We start from the raw sequence: 17943 nt of genomic DNA on the forward strand, positions 1-17943 counted from the left end.
GCAGGGTGGCCCCCTCACCTCATCCCTCCATCCCATAGACATCCTCCTCTCCTCGTAGAGGGGGTCCAGGGCCTGTTAAGTAGCCCCTCCTCTGGGCTTCCGGCAAACGCCATGCTCGGGCGCTCCCTCTCTTCCTGGGACACCGCTTCTTTCTCCTCTCTGTAATGTCTGTGCCACTCCTGGGCCTCAGATTCTCCCCAATAGGAAAGACGTTGCGGCAGACCCCTTCTTCTCCAGTAGTCTGCCTCCTCCCGAGGAAATCGCACTGTTTCCCATTTACTGGTCTATGGGTCCTTCACCCATATAATCTCCCAGCCCTCTCTCCCCCCCCCCAGTATTGGGTCAACATGACCTTTTATATCTCCCATTCCCGCCTCCACAGCAGGCCTCCCCCTTTCCTCTCTTCCCCCCAATTCACTTCCTGTTTGTGTGGCCACTGTCATTTTCAAAAGTTCCTGCTCCAACTCCCAGGTATCAGCTCCCTGCTGTTTGGTTTCAATGGGCGGTGTAGGCAGGTTTGTCTGCACCTCCTGCTCTCTTTTGAGGGAGGACGACACTCCAGCGGGGAGAGCCTTTACACTCTCGCCTTGAGTCTCACAACATCCCATAGATGCCGGTAGGAAGGAGGAGCTTCGTCTTGGTGAAGCTAGCAGCTCTCGGGAATAGCTCCCGGGGAAAGCTAGAACCACTTCGGTCTGGGACCCTTCCAGAAATGGGGGGGGCAAGGAAGAGTCAGGAGAGACCCTTCTGCAGCAGCTGGTGAGCCACAGAAGTTAGAAGATTGGGCAGCAACTCAATTTGTCTTTCTTCTGGAAATTCACATCAGCACAGACGAAGATGGGCGCCATTTTTGGCAACTAGCCAAAGACAGCTCCGTTCGCCGAGAATAAGAAAACAGAAGCACGGCGAAAGTATACATCAAAGTAAGTGGAAGCCCTTGTTCTATGAAAAACCTCATTAAATGAAGAACAAGTGATTGTGTGCAAATTTATGACCAAATGAGATAAGGAGCGTCATTCCTAGCATTCCAGCTTTACCCAAGCTGAAGGTCGAGTTATTTCTAAAGGAACAGCCAGGCAGAAATAGCTCGTGTCTCCATTAAAGGAGGAAAAATAACTCTTGAAGAATCAACTGACGGGCCTTGAAAAAATAAATTCTGTTGCAAGCTGTTCACTTTGGACCCCTTTTCGTCTGTGGTTATATATTTTTAGACTGTGTGGGACTCTGCTTTCCGTGGATAATATATTGCCGGGACTCTGATTGCTGGATCTCCCTGTTCGGGGGAGGAGAAGGAAGTCTTTATTTATTTATTTATTTATTGGACTTATATACCGCCCCATAGCGCTACAGACACTCTCCGGGTGGTTTACAATTTTTTTTTAATTATACAGGCTACACATTGCCCCCCCAGCAAGCTGGGTACTCATTTTACCGACCTCGGAAGGATGGAAGGCTGAGTCGACCTTGAGCCGGCTACCTGGGATTTGAACCCCAGGTTGTGAGCACAGTTTTTAGCTGCAGTACAGCGTTTTAACCACTGCGCCACGAGGCTCAGTGGAAGAAGTAAAAGGAAGAAACGGACTGTGAGCTGGGAACTGGGGGCTATGTGGTTTGAACTGAACTGGGATCTTGACAAATGACATTCTAATAATAGAGTCTTGCCGGGTGAAGGTTAAAACAAACTTGGAGAAGAGGAAAAGAAGAAGCAACCGGTCTGAAGATATTAGCGACGTGTAAAAGGACTGGACTACAAAGACACTTGAGAGATTTATGTTTTAGATTTCATCTCTTACTTGAATGTACCTGCTATCTTATTGCTAATATGGTATAGTTGCAAGGTGAAATATTAGAAATATTGGATGTGTACTGGGGTAAAGGGGAGAGGGAATTTTATGTGAAAATAGTGGAAACAGAAAATGGAATCTCCCCCTGAGAAAATTACAGATCGGTGGCTAGACTGGAAAACCTCTTTTCAGATGTCACTGTTGCAAAAATTCATGCAGGTAAATTATTATATTGACCAGATGGAAGACGTGATTGGAGGCTCTAGGGGAGGGAAGGTAGCAGAGGTTAAATTACACCAAAAAGAGATCTCAGAACCGGTTGTATTGATGAAGATATCAGATAATATACAAGGGATGGAGGACCACCCAGTAAGAGATGTAGCGATAGCAGATAATGAAATTGAGGTTGAAAAGCAAACTTTGAATGATATTGTTTCCCCTTTTAAAATATGGAAGAAAAAAGAGTCGCAGAAACAAAACAAGCACAGGGAGGAAAGGGGAGGGGAGAGCAGGATTTATATTATTTTGGGTCTGCCGAGTGTATTCTCAAGAAAAAAGGAGGGTGAAAGAGGGGATATATTTCACAATTGGCCTTGGTGTTCTGATGCTGTGGGAATAACATAGATTTAAGCTGTATTACACGTATAAGTTGAAAGCTAAAGAGGTTAATACATAGACAAAATAGTCAAAAGAAGAAGAAGAAAAAGAAGAAGAAAGATGAACCTTTATTGGAACATGAATAGATTAGATGTTTATATACTTGATATGTAAGATTGAATGATTATGCATTTGATGTTTTCTTATTCTCAAAACCCTTTTTCCATTCCCCCCCCACTGCCCTTTGCCTTTTGTATTCCTTCCCCATTACCCAATAGTTTTGAAAATAAAATTAAAAAATTATATAAAAAAAAAAAACAACATCCCATAGATGCCAAAAAGGGCAGGTATAGAAACCTTACATCTAAAAAGCAAAAAAAGCAAAGTGTGCTGCTTATATACCGCCCCATAGCACTTCAAGCACTCTCTGGGCGGTTTACAATTTAATTATGCAGGCTACACATTGCCCCCCCCCCAGCGAGCTGGGTCCTCATTTTACCGACCTCGGAAGGATAGAAGGCTGAGTCAACTACCTGGGATTTGAACCCCAGGTCGTGAGCACAGTTTTAGCTGCAGTACAGCGGTTTAACCACTGCGCCACGAGGCTCTAGCGTAGCGTACTTTATGGTTTCCTCTAGTGACCAGTTCTGGTAATATACCTTGGAAGCATATACAGTACTGTATTTCTGGTTTTTTTTAATTAATATTTTCAGGTGGGAAAAAGCATGGGTACTAATCCTGTGGATACTGTGGTCCTACTATACTGAATAAATAAATATATATATATTAAAGAAAAGCTATCAAAAAAGTGCATAATATTTGCATGGGCTGACATTACAGCCTAGTTTGAAAACTTGTCTCCATTACTACCTCTTCCCATGCCAAATATTTTTAAAGGCATTTCCTGCACAACTCCCACCCCCCGGATTACAACAGGTACCAGGTAGCAAATCTGAAAAAAAGGAACTGGGTATTGAAATCGAATAGTTATGCTGAGGAGTACCCAGCATCTAATTGATTGTTGACATTTGTAAAGGAGAATTGGTAGCGCTCTCTCTCTCTCTCTCTCTCTCTCTCTCTCTCTCTCTCTCTCTATCTATCTATCTATCTATCTATCTATCTATCTATCTATCTATCTATCTATCTATCTATCTATCTATCTATCTATCTATCTATCTGCACTTGGCTTTACCAACTTCACGTATTCATTGTGGCCCCATTACAATCTTCCTGCCACCCTGCCTTCAATTTCTCCTTGATCATACATACTTACCAAAACTGATTGTGTCATTTCCTAAGAACGGTGTTCCAAAAACAAAGCCCAGCTCATCCCCATGATCTGCTTTTACAAAATCTGGTCTTAAGTCTTTGAAGACTGTGGGTCGGTGCTGGTATTCATAAAAGTAGACGGGAGCGCCAGCATCTATAAACGAAAAGAGAGAGAGAGACATTGTCATTGTCATTGAACATGAGCATGCTCTAGCTGCTTGGTTAGATCCAGGCAACCCATGTTTCGTTGTGAGAGATGCCAGGCATCACAAGCTTAACTTCATATCCGACCAGAATAATGTTAAAGTGTCTGATTCCCTGTATTACAGGGAGTTCCTCCTCCTCCTCATGCGCTCCATTACGACTGACTTTGCAGAATAAGTGCAACAGCTGCTTCACAATTGTGAAGAAACTGAGGGTTTAGTAGACTATGAAATATAGAATTGTACATAACCGTATAGACACCTGGGAATATATCCCATTCCAGAAACTTCAAAGAAGAAACAGTAAGAAAGAATGGACTCTCCTATGTTATCCTTTATCACAGAATATTTCAAAGTGGACTAAAATGGACTGGATCCATTTCAATCGGGTTTCAGGCCAGGTTTTGGTATGGAGACTGCCCTGATTGCCATGTACAATGACCTTGGCCGGGACAGAGACAGGGGGAGTGTGACCCTGTTGATACTCCTGGACCTCTCAGCAGCTTTCAACACCATCGACCATGGTGTCCTTCTGGATAGGCTGGCTGGGTTGGGAGTTGGGGGCATCGCTTTACGGTGGTTCCGCTCGTTCCTGGCTGACCGTGTCCAGAGGGTGGTGCTGGGACAGTAGCTCTGTCCCATGGCATTTATCTCATGGGGTTCCTCAGGGCTCGATACTGTCCCCCATGCTGTTCAACCTCTACATGGAACCGCTGGGAGAGGTCATCAGGAGGTTTGGGCTGAGCAGTCAGCAATATGCTAATGACACTCAGCTCTACCTCTCGTTTTCCACCAACCCAGCTGAGGCGGTTTCTGTGCTGAACTTATGTCTCGACCCAATGGACTGAATGAGGGTTAATACATTGAAACTCAAGCCAGACAAGACGGAAGTGCTGTTAGTGCGTGCTTGTTACTGCGTGCTTCACCGGACAGGCTGGAGGGCCATTTCCCTGCCCTGAATGGGGTTACACTCCCCCTAAGGAACAGGGTCCAGAGCTTGGGGTGCTCCTGGACCCCAGTCTAACTCTGGAAGCCCAGGTGGACTCGGTGGCCAGGGGCGCCTTCCTTCAGCTGCGGAAATTATATCAGCTACGGCCCTACCTTAAAGAAATGGGAGTGCCTGACCACCTTATCTATCTCCTGAGAAACCTATATGTGGGACAGGAAGCAACAGTTAGAACTGGCTATGGAACAACTGATTGGTTCAAAATTGGGAAAGGAGTACGACAAGGCTGTATATTGTCTCCCTGCTTATATAACTTATATGCAGAATACATCATGCGAAAGACCGGACTGGAGGAATCCCAAACCAGAATTAAGATTGCCGGAAGAAATATCAACAACCTCCGATATGCAGATGATACCACTCTGATGGCAGAAAGTGAGGAGGAATTAAAGAACCTTGTAATGAGGGTGAAAGAGGAGAGTGCAAATAACGGCCTGAAACTCAACATCAAAAAAACTAAGATCATGGCCACTGGTCAAATCACCTCCTGGCAAATAGAAGGGGAAGATATGGAGGCAGTGACAGATTTTATTTTCCTGGGCTCCACGATCACTGCAGATGGAGACAGCAGCCCTGAAATTAAAAGACGCCTTCTTCTTGGGAGGAAAGCGATGACAAACCACAATAGCATCTTAAAAAGCAGAGACATCACCTTGCCGACAAAGGTCCGCATAGTCAAAGCTATGGTTTTTCCAGTAGTGATGTATGGAAGTGAGAGCTGGACCATAAAGAAAGCTGTCCGCCAAAGAATTGATGCTTTTGAACTGTGGTGCTGGAGGAGACTCTTGAGAGTCCCCTGGACTGCAAAGAGAACAAACCTATCCATTTTGAAGGAAATCAACCCTGAGTGTTCACTGGAAGGACAGATCCTGAAGCTGAGGCTCCAGTACTTTGGCCATCTCATGAGAAGAAAAGACTCCTTGGAAAAAACCTTGATGTTAGGAAAGTGTGAGGGCAAGAAGAGAAGGGGACGACCGAGGATGAGATGGCTGGACAGTGTCTGCGAAGCAACCAACATGACTCTGACACAACTCCAGGAGGCTGTGGAAGATAGGAGGGCCTGGCGTGCTCTGGTCCATGGGGTCACGAAGAGTCGGACACGACTAAACAAACGGCCCTACCTGGACGAGCGGAGTCTCATGACAGTTACACATGCACTGGTAACATCTCGCACAGATTACTGCGATGTGCTCTACATGGGGCTGCCTTTGAAGATGGTCCAGCGACTGCAACTGGTCCAGAATGGAGCTGCTCGGCTGGTGAGGGAACATATCAAGCCGATTCTGTTTAAATTACATTGACTACCAGTTACTTCCCGGGCCCAATTCAAAGAGCTTGTTTTGACATACAGTATAAAGCCCTAAACGGCTTGGGCCCTGGATACTTAAAGGACCGCCTCCTTCCATATAAAACCTACCCGGCCATTACGATCTGGCCAGGGGGCCCTTTTTTTTTTTTTTTTGTATTTTTTTTTATAAGGGATAACAAAAAGGAAAAGGGAATTGGGATTGATGAGGAAGAGGGGAGACAATAACATACTTTCATCCATTCTGTACCTATTGCCATATCAAGATTTTAAATTATTCTATTTACTCTTTTCTGCCTTCTAGATTCAGTTCTCCTTTCAATATGTACTGTTCACAAGCTGCCTGTTGATTCTGTCCACTTGTTAAATAGATCCCATCTTTCTGTTGCCTTTTGCAAGGGATAGTCCTTCATGACTTCTGATAAAATGTCCATTTCGGCTATTTCCCGAATCTTTTCAATAAGATCTTCTTGTTTCGGTACCGTTGATCTCTTCCAATTTTTAGCATATAAAATTCTAGCTGCCGTAACTATGTATATAACTATATAATTCTTTGACTTATCTATATTTTCAGGTATCATACTCAATAAAAACAGTTCTGGTGTTAATGGCACTTTACAGAGCAATATTTGTTCCAACATTACATGTACTCTTTTCCAATATTGTTTCGCTACTCCACATGACCACCACATATGATAATAGCTTCCCACTTGTGATTCACATTTCCAACACTTATTTGATACATCTGTATACATCTTTGACAATTTTTCTGGGGTCATGTGCCATCTATAAAACATCTTATATATACTCTCTTTAAAGTTCACCGATCTTGTAAGCTTTATATTATTTTGCCATATTTTCAGCCATTGATCAATATCAATGTTATGCCCTGGGGGGGGCCCTTTTGAAAGAGCTGCCCCTCAAGGAGGTAATAGGGGTGGCCAGTAGGTGGAGGGCCTTTTCGGCAGCTGCCCCCAAACTATGGAATGCCCTCCCGACTGAGATTCATCTGGCACCGATGCTGATGACATTTTGGTGCCAGGTCAATACCTTCCTGTTCCAGAAGGCTTTTAATTGAAATAATATCAGCTGTGGAGCCTGATGACAATTTTTAGAGTATATATTTTAATTGCATTTTAATTGTTTTGTCTTTTTATTGTATTTTAAATATTGCAAGCTGCCCAGAGACCTTTGGGTAGTGTGGGTGGCATATAAGTTAAATATAAATAAATAAATAAATAAATAAATAAATAAATAAATAAATAAATAAATAAATAAATAAATAAATAAAGCTTTCATGTTACCCAACTTTTCAGTCTTTTTCATGTGTATTTCAGCTATCCTGAAGTGATTTCGCTTTGTGCTTAAGGCTAAGCTGGTTTGGTTGTGGGAGAGAGAGCTATTGAGAAGCTGTTCAGGAAGCTATCCATGGTCCTGGTAACACATGAAAGGGGACCTGCTCTTGCCACGTGGCCCCCCTCCCCCACTTAGGGCCACCCCATGAATGAGCGACCTCCAAAATGTCCGGTCCTCAATGGGTTTGCTCAGCTCTTGCAAAGTCAATAATGTACTTTATTTAGGGGGATCATTCGAGATGAAAGATAAACAAATGTTAAGTGGCAGCAAGTCACCCAAATGGGCCACTGACTTGCATAAATGTCTTGTATAAGCCTGTGTAAAGAGGACTCGGGCAGAACTGGCTCTTTGAGTCTCAGCATCTTGCCTCCCATATCTTACTCCCAAGGAGAACAGGTCTGTGGCAGTCTACCTCTGTGTGAGTGTGAGATAAGTTAGGTTAGACTTTGTTTTGTGGTACAGACGAGTGATATGGTAAAAGTTTTCAAATACAGTGGTGCCTCGCATTACGACGTTAATTTGTTCCAGCAAAATCGCTGTAGAACGAAAAAGTCGTAAAGCGAAAATAAAAAAGCCATTGAAATGCATTAAAACCTGGTTAATGCATTCCAATTGGCTAAGAACTCACCGTCCAGCGAAGATCCTACATAGGGGCGGCCATTTTCAGGTGCCTGTGCAGCAAAAAATGGCTCCTAAACACAGCGGGAAGCCATTTTGAGCACCCGGCGGCCATTTTGGTTTTCATCGTTGGGAAGCGAAAATCAGTTCCCGAAACAGGGAACTGCTCATCGTGCAGCGAAATTCCCCTATTCAAAACGTCATTTTGTGATCGCAAAAACCTTGTCGTAATGTGGATTTGTCGTTAAACAGAGCGCCCATCTTGCGAGGCACAACTGTACTTGAAAGTTAGTCCTATAGAGGAGGGGCAGGATCTGTTTTTGATCATCCCAGAATGCAGTACATGCAAGAATGGGCTCAAGTTACAAAAAGCCAGATTTTGATTGAATATCAGAAAAAAAACCTCCTAACTATTAGAGAAGTACGACAATGGAACCCATGACCTCAGGAACTGGTGAGGGCTCCAACACTGGAGGCCTTCACGAGAAACTTAGACAACCACCTGGCAGACCGCCTTTGATTCGTATTCCTGTCTCAAGCAGGGGGTTGGACTTCATGGCCTTACAGGCCCCTTCCAACTTCACTGTTCTATGATTCTATGGTACTCTAGAGTGCTTGGGAGCAGAAAACAACTCCCCAGGCCCGACAGACCATCACCTCTTACTGCTCAAAACAAGGCTAGGGTAGCAGAGTGGCTGTCAGAGGGGGTCTGACTTGGAAACCATGACAACAGTGCTGCAACCCAGCTGTTTTCCTGAAAAGAATTTGGGGACTGTAATGCTCACCCCACCTTTGAAGGATTACAGTCTGTACATTTTGGCAACCTTGCTACTTGGTGCCAGCGCGACACAAAAGCATCGCGAATTCCCAGCACCACTGACGGTGGGGCTGCCTTTCTAAGCGAAGCAGAAAACAGGGAGGGTGAACCTGGGTGGGTGGACCTGGAAAGAGCACGAGAGGGGCGGGTGTGAGAGTACCCAATCTGTGCCTCCTCGCCCACCCTGTTCTTGCTTCATCCAGCCAAGGCTGTTCCCAGCTGACATCAGTGATGAGAGCAAAGGAAGCCTGGAGTGGTTGCTTTGAGCATGTTTCCTTCACCTCTGTGATACCGGGCAGTCTGAAGAGCAGGGATGACAAACATGATATCTCCCATCAAGTCCTGAAAGCGCTCTCGCAGCTTTGTAGGGTCTTCCGTGTCTCCCAGATACTCATCCAGGATCATCTGCACAGACTCCAGCGGGATTCCCTGCAGGGCAGAGAACCGGGTAAAGCGGCTAGTACATCCCAGCATTTGCCCTCTCCCCACCCGCTCGGCCCTTGTCTTGGGGTCACCATGCCATGGGGTCACAGACTGGGTGGGTGGGAGCAAACTCGGGGGTGGGGTGGGTGGAGAGCAGAGTCCCTTTTTGGTTGCAGGAAAGAAGCAGCAGAAGGGGAAGGAAGTGGAAACGCCAGCAGAGAGACAAGAGACCAAGCTGGAAAGGAGGCAGGAGGACCAATCAAGACCGCCCCCCCCCTCGTATGCAGGATGCCTTCCAGCCCAGAAACCTTGGCATTTCTCCTGCATGAAGCTTCTGCTTCAGTGGTGTACAGGCTTAAAAGCTGCATTGCTTCCTTTAAACACCCAAACTCCAGGAAATTCCCCCCCCCCCGGAAAAAAAAGAAAAAGCATTTTAGCACAACTTTGGAGAAAGAAGGTGCCTTCTCTGCAAAGGAACGCTCCTAATCTGCTTCTCCCTGACACTTGGATGGATCCTGCAAAGCAGCCTGTTAGGCAAACGCTTCCACCAGGAGGACCACGTCGTGTTTTGCTTCGTTTTGTGTTTCCCAGAATGGGAAGCCTACCTCCCCTTCGGGGGTTTCTCTCACAGGCATTTTTCTCCCTGTCGGGGGGGGGCAGGTCGGCTCCTCCTGGCGTCTCCCACTCCACCCCTCCACCCCCACCCCTGCTGCCCTTTGTCCTGACCTGTCCCTGGTGTAGGACTCAGCTTTCCAGCTTGAGTCTCCCTTATAGGACAGCCTGCCTGTGCCATCATCCGCGCTGCTAGCAGCACTTCAGGATCTGGGGGGGGGGAGGCAACTGAGGGCCTTGCCCATATGCCAGCAGGGAGAGGCCAGAAGAGAGCGGGGGGGGGCTCCAGCTGTGAAGGGCACAGACAACTGGAGGCATCCTGCACTGTGACTGACATTTCCTCCCCCTCCCCTCCACAAAGGGAAGCCCCCCACCCTTGGGCTGGCTGATCTGAGAGTCGTGTGAAAGGCAGAGGCAAGGGCCCCATGGAAGGGTCCTTCTCTCTCTACCCCCTTTCAGGCAATCCTGCCTGATTCTTCATACCACCTGCCCCCTTTCTTATCTCCAGCCAGCGGCATAAGGTACAAAACCAAACCTTCCTGCGCGTCGTCGGCCCTTCTCTTACTCACCATGCCGGAAGTGGTCTGTTGGAAGGCTGCAGTTATGGTCTCTCTGTCCATGCCTTCCGTGATGTTTGAGAAATTCAGTGCCTGGGCAGTTAAAATATAGTCCCTTCTTAGGCGTTGGTCAATCTGCATGAGCTCCTGGGTTGTCGCCTTCTCTATGGCTGTCTCTCGTCATTTTTATTTTATTTTATTTAAAACATCTCACCCCACCTTTCTCCTAAAAAAGGATTCAAGGGGACTTATAGCATTCAAAAGAGTCTCGTGGCAAAAATCACAGTATTGCCGTCGAGACTCTGCTCATGACCTGAGTGTGATGCTCAGGTAACTGGTAGTTGACTCGGCCTCCCATCCTTCTGAGGTTGGAAAACTGAGTGTAGTACCTATTTCACTGTGGGAGGGGCAAGGTGTTGCCTGCCCAATTTAATTCTAAACTGCCCAGAGAGTACTGTAAGTGCTATGGGTCCAGTGTATAAGCAGCGTGCTTTGTTTTTTTAATTTTAAAAACACAATATTAAAAGCTAAAAACATTAGGTTATTTAAATGTTTTAAAATAATTCAATTAATATTATATTTAAAATGCTATGCAAAAGTATTACTGAAATACATTTAAAAACAACAAAAATACACCGCCCATTTTAAAATATCTCTTAAATCACCAGTCGCTAAGGAAAAGCCTGCCTGGGGAGAAAAGTCTTTTCTTGTGGAAGGATGACAAAGATGGGGCCAATCTGGCCTCTGGTGGTGAGAGCTTTCCAAAATCTGGGAACAGCAACAGAGAAGGCCCTCTCCTGTGTCCCCACCAAGGGCACCTATGAAGTTTTTCGGGTCTGTAAGAAAGACCTCTCCTGATGGTCTGAACACCCAAGCAGGCTCATAATGGGTAAGGCAGTCCTTGAGACGGCCGGGGTCCAAGCCACTTAAGGCTTTACAGGTTAAAACCATCACTTTGAATTGTGCCCCAAAAACAGATTGGCAGCCAATGGAGCTGCTGCAACAGGGTGGCAGAAGCCCCTTGGATACCACCCACCAGAAGCCTCCCCACTCCACAGACCTTCCTTGTGTGACATTCCTGCCCACCACTCCTTGACAGCAGCACACCTCATATGGGGCTAGCCTTCTATCCGCCAGATCCATGGTGGCCGAGCAATTTACTCCACCTCGCCTTGACACCTAAATCCAGGGAAATCGTTTCCACTCTAGATCAGTGTCTGGTGTCCTTAACGGACTTGATGAGGGCGAATAAACTGGAACTTAATCCGGACAAGACAGAGGTGCTCCTGGTCAGTTAAAAGGCAGATCAAAGAATAGGGAGTCAGCTTGTGCTGGATGGGGTTACGCTCCCCCCTCTGAAAACACTGGCACGCAGCTTGGGGACGTTCCTGGATTTGTCTCTTGAGTGCAGATGTCTAGGTTTCAGTGGTGGCCAGGAGTGCATTTGCACAATTAAAACTAGTGCGCCAGCCATTCCTGAAGAATTCTGATCTAGCCATGGCGACACATACCTTAGTTGCTTCCCGGCTGGACTACTGTAATACACTGTACATGGGGCCTTCTCTGTGGAAAGTGTCAGAAAACTTCAGCAGATCTCAAACATAGCAGACCGATGGCTGAGTGGGGCTGGTTACAGGGATCACATAACACCCCCCCCCCCCGTTATAGCAGCTCCACTGGCTGCCAATCAGGTTCTGGGCAAAAGTCAAAGCGCTCATTTTAACCTATAAAGCCCTAAATGGCTTGGGTCCAAGCTATCCCTTTCGTGGCTCCTATTTGAGCCTGCTCAGATATTAAGACCATCAGGAGAGGCCTTTCTCTCAGTCCTGCCATCCTCACAGTTGGTGGGGACATGGGAGAGAAGGCCCTTCTCTGGCTGCTCCCAGACTCTGGAACTCCCTCCGTGCCCGGGATTCCCCCCCCCTTCTGCCGCCACTTCCACCTCTTCCCGCCGGGGGATTTTTTGTTTGTTGTTTTGTTTTGTTTTTCAGTTTGGGCACTCAGGCTCAAAAAGGTTTGCCACCACTGGTGTAGACCATATTTTACCAGCTTGGCCACAAGGATAAGGGATGGGAGAAAAGCTTTGTGAGAACCTTGCTGGGCTCAGGGCTCACCATAGCCAAGGCATTCCCCTTGTCTACCAAGCTGGCCACTCTAGCAGAGAAGGAGGTAAGGTGAGTCAGGCGTGAGCAAACCCCCCCCCCACTGGCTCCTAGCAATCATCAGCCTCTTCTCTAAATCCTCACGGGCTGGCTCCTCAATGACCTGTTCTAGAAATGCCTCACTCTGTTCTTTTTCATGTTGCAGTTGCATATTATGATAGTGCAAGGAGCTGCAAATATGACATTAAATTGCCAAACTCTTACTTGAGAAATCGCCCATCCATACTCGTGGTTATTCACACCATTTAGATATGGAACTGGGTTGAGCTCCATTTTAGCCAGTAGCTCCTCTGGGTCCTTCAGAATGAATTCTCCATCAATGACCGCAGGAACAATTCCAATTTCCTAGGAGTGGGTGGTGGTGTTAACAACAACAACAAGAACATTCTTTTAAGTTGTGTTTACTCCTTAAAATAAACCATGAGAAATTTTTGCATTTACATATTTGAAAAAGCTGGAAGTGTCCATGCATTTCAAACCCAGCCAAGGACTGTTTATCCAAATGGCTGTGGAGTCAGGGGCCAGGAGTTTGATTCCCTCCCCCTCATATCAGGCCTCCCAGGAGAAGAGCCAATCTGGGTAGCCTTGGGCAAGCTGCACAGTGCCAGGGTGACTCCAGAAGAAGGGAAGAATAAATGACTTCTGAGCACTATATTCTTAGAAAACCCTTGAAAGAAAAGCCTGGAATCAGAATCAACTTGATGGGACCTCCTCCTCCTCCTCCTCCCCATCAATTAGTCTCTCTCCCCCTTCCCTGCAACCGAAGGCATTCAAGGACATTTGCGCTCTGCCTTTGCCGACGGCTGCCGCTTGGCAGGCCTCTCTGGAGCAGCTCCAGCGCAGCAGTCCGGCTGCAGAATCGAGGGCCTGCTCCCTGTCCTGAAGGATTGCTCCCCTTTGGGGGAACCTCTCCAAAATGGCAGAAATCTGGCCTGGGCCTTGTGGAATATCACAGTTAATCGTAGAAAAGTGATGCTGGAAGGGGCCCACAAGGCCATTCAAACCCAACCCCCTGCTCAAGGCAGGAATATGCCGCCCATGGATGAATTTTTTAAATAGACGGGCAGGAGAAGACTCTCGGATGGGAAAGAAGAAGAGAGTCAAAGGACAGGCTGCTTACCCTCCCCATGCTCTCCTCCGTTCGACCTGGAAGGATTTCATGGGGCACCACTCTGATGCGGTGGGGGGGGGGGACATGATGATGCAGCACGTTCCAGAGTGGGCTAGCCCCACATGATGATGATGGCTGCTGACCCCGCGGGTGTTCAGGACCCCAGATCAGGAGCTGCTACTTACCAACGTCACTTGGGTGTTCAGGGCGTGTAGCTCTTCTTCGGTTTTGCTTCTTAAGCAAGACACCAAGGCAGCAGCGCCACTGACCTCACAGCCAGAGATATTTGCCACTCTCTTCGAGTGTTAAAAAAAGAGAAATACAGTAGAGAAAAATGTGATGCCATGGCCTCCGAGTGAAATTTGAGCTTAGAGCAGCAGCTTTGCATTAGAATGATGGGCATCTCTGCAGATCTGCCATCTGAGGGCAATCTGCAGACAGGAAATTTCCCCTACACTTGAGTATTAACAAACAGGGCCAGTGGGTGGCAGCCAGAATCCACTTGGTGTCCCCAGGCAAGACACATTAAACTGGTGGGCTTGATGTAAGGGTCGACTCGCTATTCAGCAACTGATTCAGCAGGACTGCCCGTCAGACATTGTAAAAAGATGGCACTGGGCTGGCTGCATCCTGCTGCCAAGACCCTGCTGCCATCAACGTCATGTCAGGCGCAGAGATGTGGCTTTGTTTTCCTGCTCTTTCCTTGGCTGGAGGAACAACAAATGCAGCATAGAGACCTCTTTCTAGCCTCCCCTGTATCACTGGAATCTTACCTGATTTAACTGGTATTGGGTGAAATCCCATCGCAGCAGGCCTGTGTAACATGAAATTATGTAAATCCTTGCAAAATTTACCAGAAGCAGAAGTCCTGTCCAGGAAGCAGTTCCACCAGCACAGTTGCACAGTCAGTTGTGCAGTGAAATGCATGGTGAGCTGCACAATTAGTTGCACAATTGAACACATGGACTACCTGGCTGTAACTCTCTGGGAATTTCTGCAGCTGCAAATTTACTCCACACCAAGTGCAATGAGATTTCAACACTTAGTTCCTGACTTTCAGCTCTTAAATCTTTTCCCTTAATGCAACTCTACTATTTGCAGTGTGTCTCTTTAAAAGTGTGCAATTGCAGGACCACAATGTTCATTCAGAGGATCATCCCGGACTTACTTGAACGATGGCATCTGGGTTCTTGGTGAAGAGTGAGAGCAGAAGGACCACTCCGCTCTCTGAGATGGCTCTGTGGAACAGGCCTCTGGACAATGGGGATAACATCTGCACCAAAAAAAGAGAGACGAGAGGACAGCTATCGCCATGTGAAATGTTTGAGGTGTTTTAACCAGAGGCCTGTTGTTTCACCTCATTAACTCCTGGAGCTAGAGGAAGCTCGGGTTTTCTTGACAGGACACAAGGGCAGGCAGGAGGCTAGGGAATACTTCACAGCCTGTCCCCTCGTATTTCTGACCTGCCCTTTCAATAGTGGGCCTGCTGCAAAGCCTTGTATATTTGTTTGTTTGCCTACCCTTATATTTATGGACTTGTAGAGCTGTAAGGGACCCCAACAATCACTGAGCCCAACTCAACCTACTGCTAACACATCCCTGACAAGCATCCACTGAACCTCTGTTTACAAATCTCCAGTGAAGGAGTCCATCACCAGCTGAGGGGCAGTCCTTGCCAGCTATCACTGTCAAAAAGTTCTTCCTAACAGTAGAAGTGAAATGTCCTTTCCCTAATGTGAGCCCATTGGGTCAGGTCCTACAGAAAACATGCATGCTCCATCATCCGCATGACAGCCCTTCAAATATCTGAGAAGGGCTACTGTTAGTGGGCATGTTTAACCTTGAGAAGCTAGTAGAATGTGGGATCGATAGTGCTACTGTTAGGTAGATTTGTAATTGGTTGACCGACCGAACCCAAAGGGTGATCACAAACTGTTCCCTTTCGTCCTGGAAAGAGGTGACTAGTGGGGTGTCCCAGGGTTCTGTTCTGAGTCCCGTGTTTTTCAATATCTTTATCAATGACTTGGATGAAGGAATAGAGAGCATGCTGATTATATCTGCAGATGATACCAAATTGGCAGTGGTTGCTAATTCCCCAGAGGACAAAATTAAAATTCAAAATGACCTTGACAGATTAGAGTCCTGGGCCAAAACTAACAAAATGAATTTCAACAGGGAGAAATGTAAGGTCCTACGAGGCAGAAAAAAATGAACTGCACAGATATAGGATGGAAGACACCTGGCTAGACAACAGGACCTGTGAAAGGGATCTAGGAGTCTTGGTAGACCACAAACAGAACATGAGTCAGCTGCCAAGAAAGCCAATGCGATTCTTGGTTGCATCAATAGGAGTATAGTGTCCAGATCAAGGGAAGGGGTAGTACCATTCTATTCTGCTTTGGTCAGACCTCACCTGGAGTATTCTGTCCACTTCTGGGCACCTCAATTCAAGAAGGATGTTGACCACCTGGAACGTGTCCAGAGGAGGGCGACCAAGATGGTCAAAGGTCTGGAAGCCATGTCCTACAAGGAGCAGCTTAGGGAGTTGGGAATGTTTAGCCTTACAAAAAGGAGGTTGAGAGGGGACATGATAGCCATGTTTAAATATTTGAAAGGATGTCATGTTGAAGAGGGGACAGGTTTGTTTTCCAGGGCTCCAGAGCCTAGGACATGAAGCAATGGTTTCAAACTTCAGAAAAAGAGATTCCACCTGAATCTCAGGAAGAACTTCCTGACAGTCGGAGCTGTCCGGCCATGGAATAGGCTGCCTCGAAGGGTGGTGGAGTCTCCTTCTTTGGAAATTTTTAAGTAGAGGGTGGATGGCCATCTGTTGGGAGTACTTTGATGGATGTTCCCGCATGGCAGGGGGTTGGACTGGATGGTCTCAGTGGTCTCTTTCAACTCTATGAGAAAAGAAGACTGAGGAGAGATAGGAGAGCACTCCTAAAATACTTGAAAGTTACTTCCACAGAGGAGGGGCAAGATCTGTTCTTGATCATCCCAGAGTACAGGACACACAACAATGGGCTCAAGTTACAGGAAGCCAGATTTCAGTTCAATGTGAGTAAAAAACTTCCTAACTGTTAGAGCAGCACAACAGTGGGATCATTTCCCTCAAGAGGTGGCAAGCACTCCAACACTGGAGGCATTCAAGAGAAATATAGACAACCACTTGGGAGATCTCCTTTAACTTGTATTCCTGCACTAAGCAAGGGGTTGGACTTGATGGCCTTATAGGCCCCTTCCAAATAATTTATTTTATGAATTCTATGAGTGTGTTGTTTTCCAAACTTCTCTCCCAGCAGGCTCAACATACCCAGCTGTTCTTTGTAGGGGTTGGTTTCCTGAATTTTTACCATGCTGCTCACTCTGTTCTGGACACATTCCAGCTTTGCTCTATTCTTCCTAAATGGAAGTGCCAAAAACTAGGAACAATATTCTAGGTGAGATCTGACCAAGGCAGAGTAGAGTAGCACTGTGATTTACCCTGATCTAGACATGAAACCTCTCCTCCACGTCCACCCTAGTATTGTATTTGCTTCTTTTGCTGCTGCGTCACATTGTTGACCCATGTTTAGCACAGTAGTCTACTGTGACATCTGGACTCTATTCACACATACTACTGCCAAATGAGGTGTTACCCATTCTGTATTTGCACATCTGATTTATCCTGTCTAAATATACTTGACTTCTCCCAAACACACCCACACACCCCGACTGAAACTTGTTTTATTTGTTTTGGCCCAGGTCTCTAATCTGTTTAGGGACATGGTGGTGCTGCGGGCTAAACCGCAGAAGCCTGTGCTGCAGGGTCAGAAGACCAAGCAGTCGTAAGATCGAATCCACGTGACGGAGTGAGCTCCCGTCGCTTGTCCCAGCTCCCGCCAACCTAGCGGTTCGAAAGCATGCAAATGCGAGTAGATAAATAGGGACCACCTCGGTGGGAAGGTAACAAGCGTTCTGTGTCTAAGTCGCACTGGCCATGTGACCACGGAAGATTGTCTTCGGACAAAACGCTGGCTCTATGGCTTGGAAACGGGGATGAGCATTGCCCCCTAGAGTCGAACACGACTGGACAAAAATTGTCAAGGGGAACCTTTACCTTTACCTTACTCTCATCTG

At 46.7% G+C, this 17943-nt stretch overlaps 1 protein-coding gene across 1 annotated transcript in view; it reads right to left on the reverse strand.

The window, feature by feature from the left end:
• Positions 1-17943, reverse strand: part of LOC110087110 (fatty acyl-CoA hydrolase precursor, medium chain) — a 36267-nt gene that overhangs the window by 2506 nt on the left and 15818 nt on the right. Inside the window, exons 6-11 of the mRNA XM_072996442.2 lie at positions 14990-15094; positions 14007-14117; positions 12915-13055; positions 10561-10641; positions 9238-9385; positions 3655-3804 (exon numbers count right to left, since the gene is read on the reverse strand). Coding sequence (XP_072852543.2) covers positions 3655-3804; positions 9238-9385; positions 10561-10641; positions 12915-13055; positions 14007-14117; positions 14990-15094 — 736 coding nt within the window. The remainder of the gene's footprint in view (positions 1-3654; positions 3805-9237; positions 9386-10560; positions 10642-12914; positions 13056-14006; positions 14118-14989; positions 15095-17943) is intronic.

The sequence above is a fragment of the Pogona vitticeps genome, chromosome 3 (assembly GCF_051106095.1).
Source record: "Pogona vitticeps strain Pit_001003342236 chromosome 3, PviZW2.1, whole genome shotgun sequence".
Taxonomy (NCBI): domain Eukaryota; kingdom Metazoa; phylum Chordata; class Lepidosauria; order Squamata; family Agamidae; genus Pogona; species Pogona vitticeps.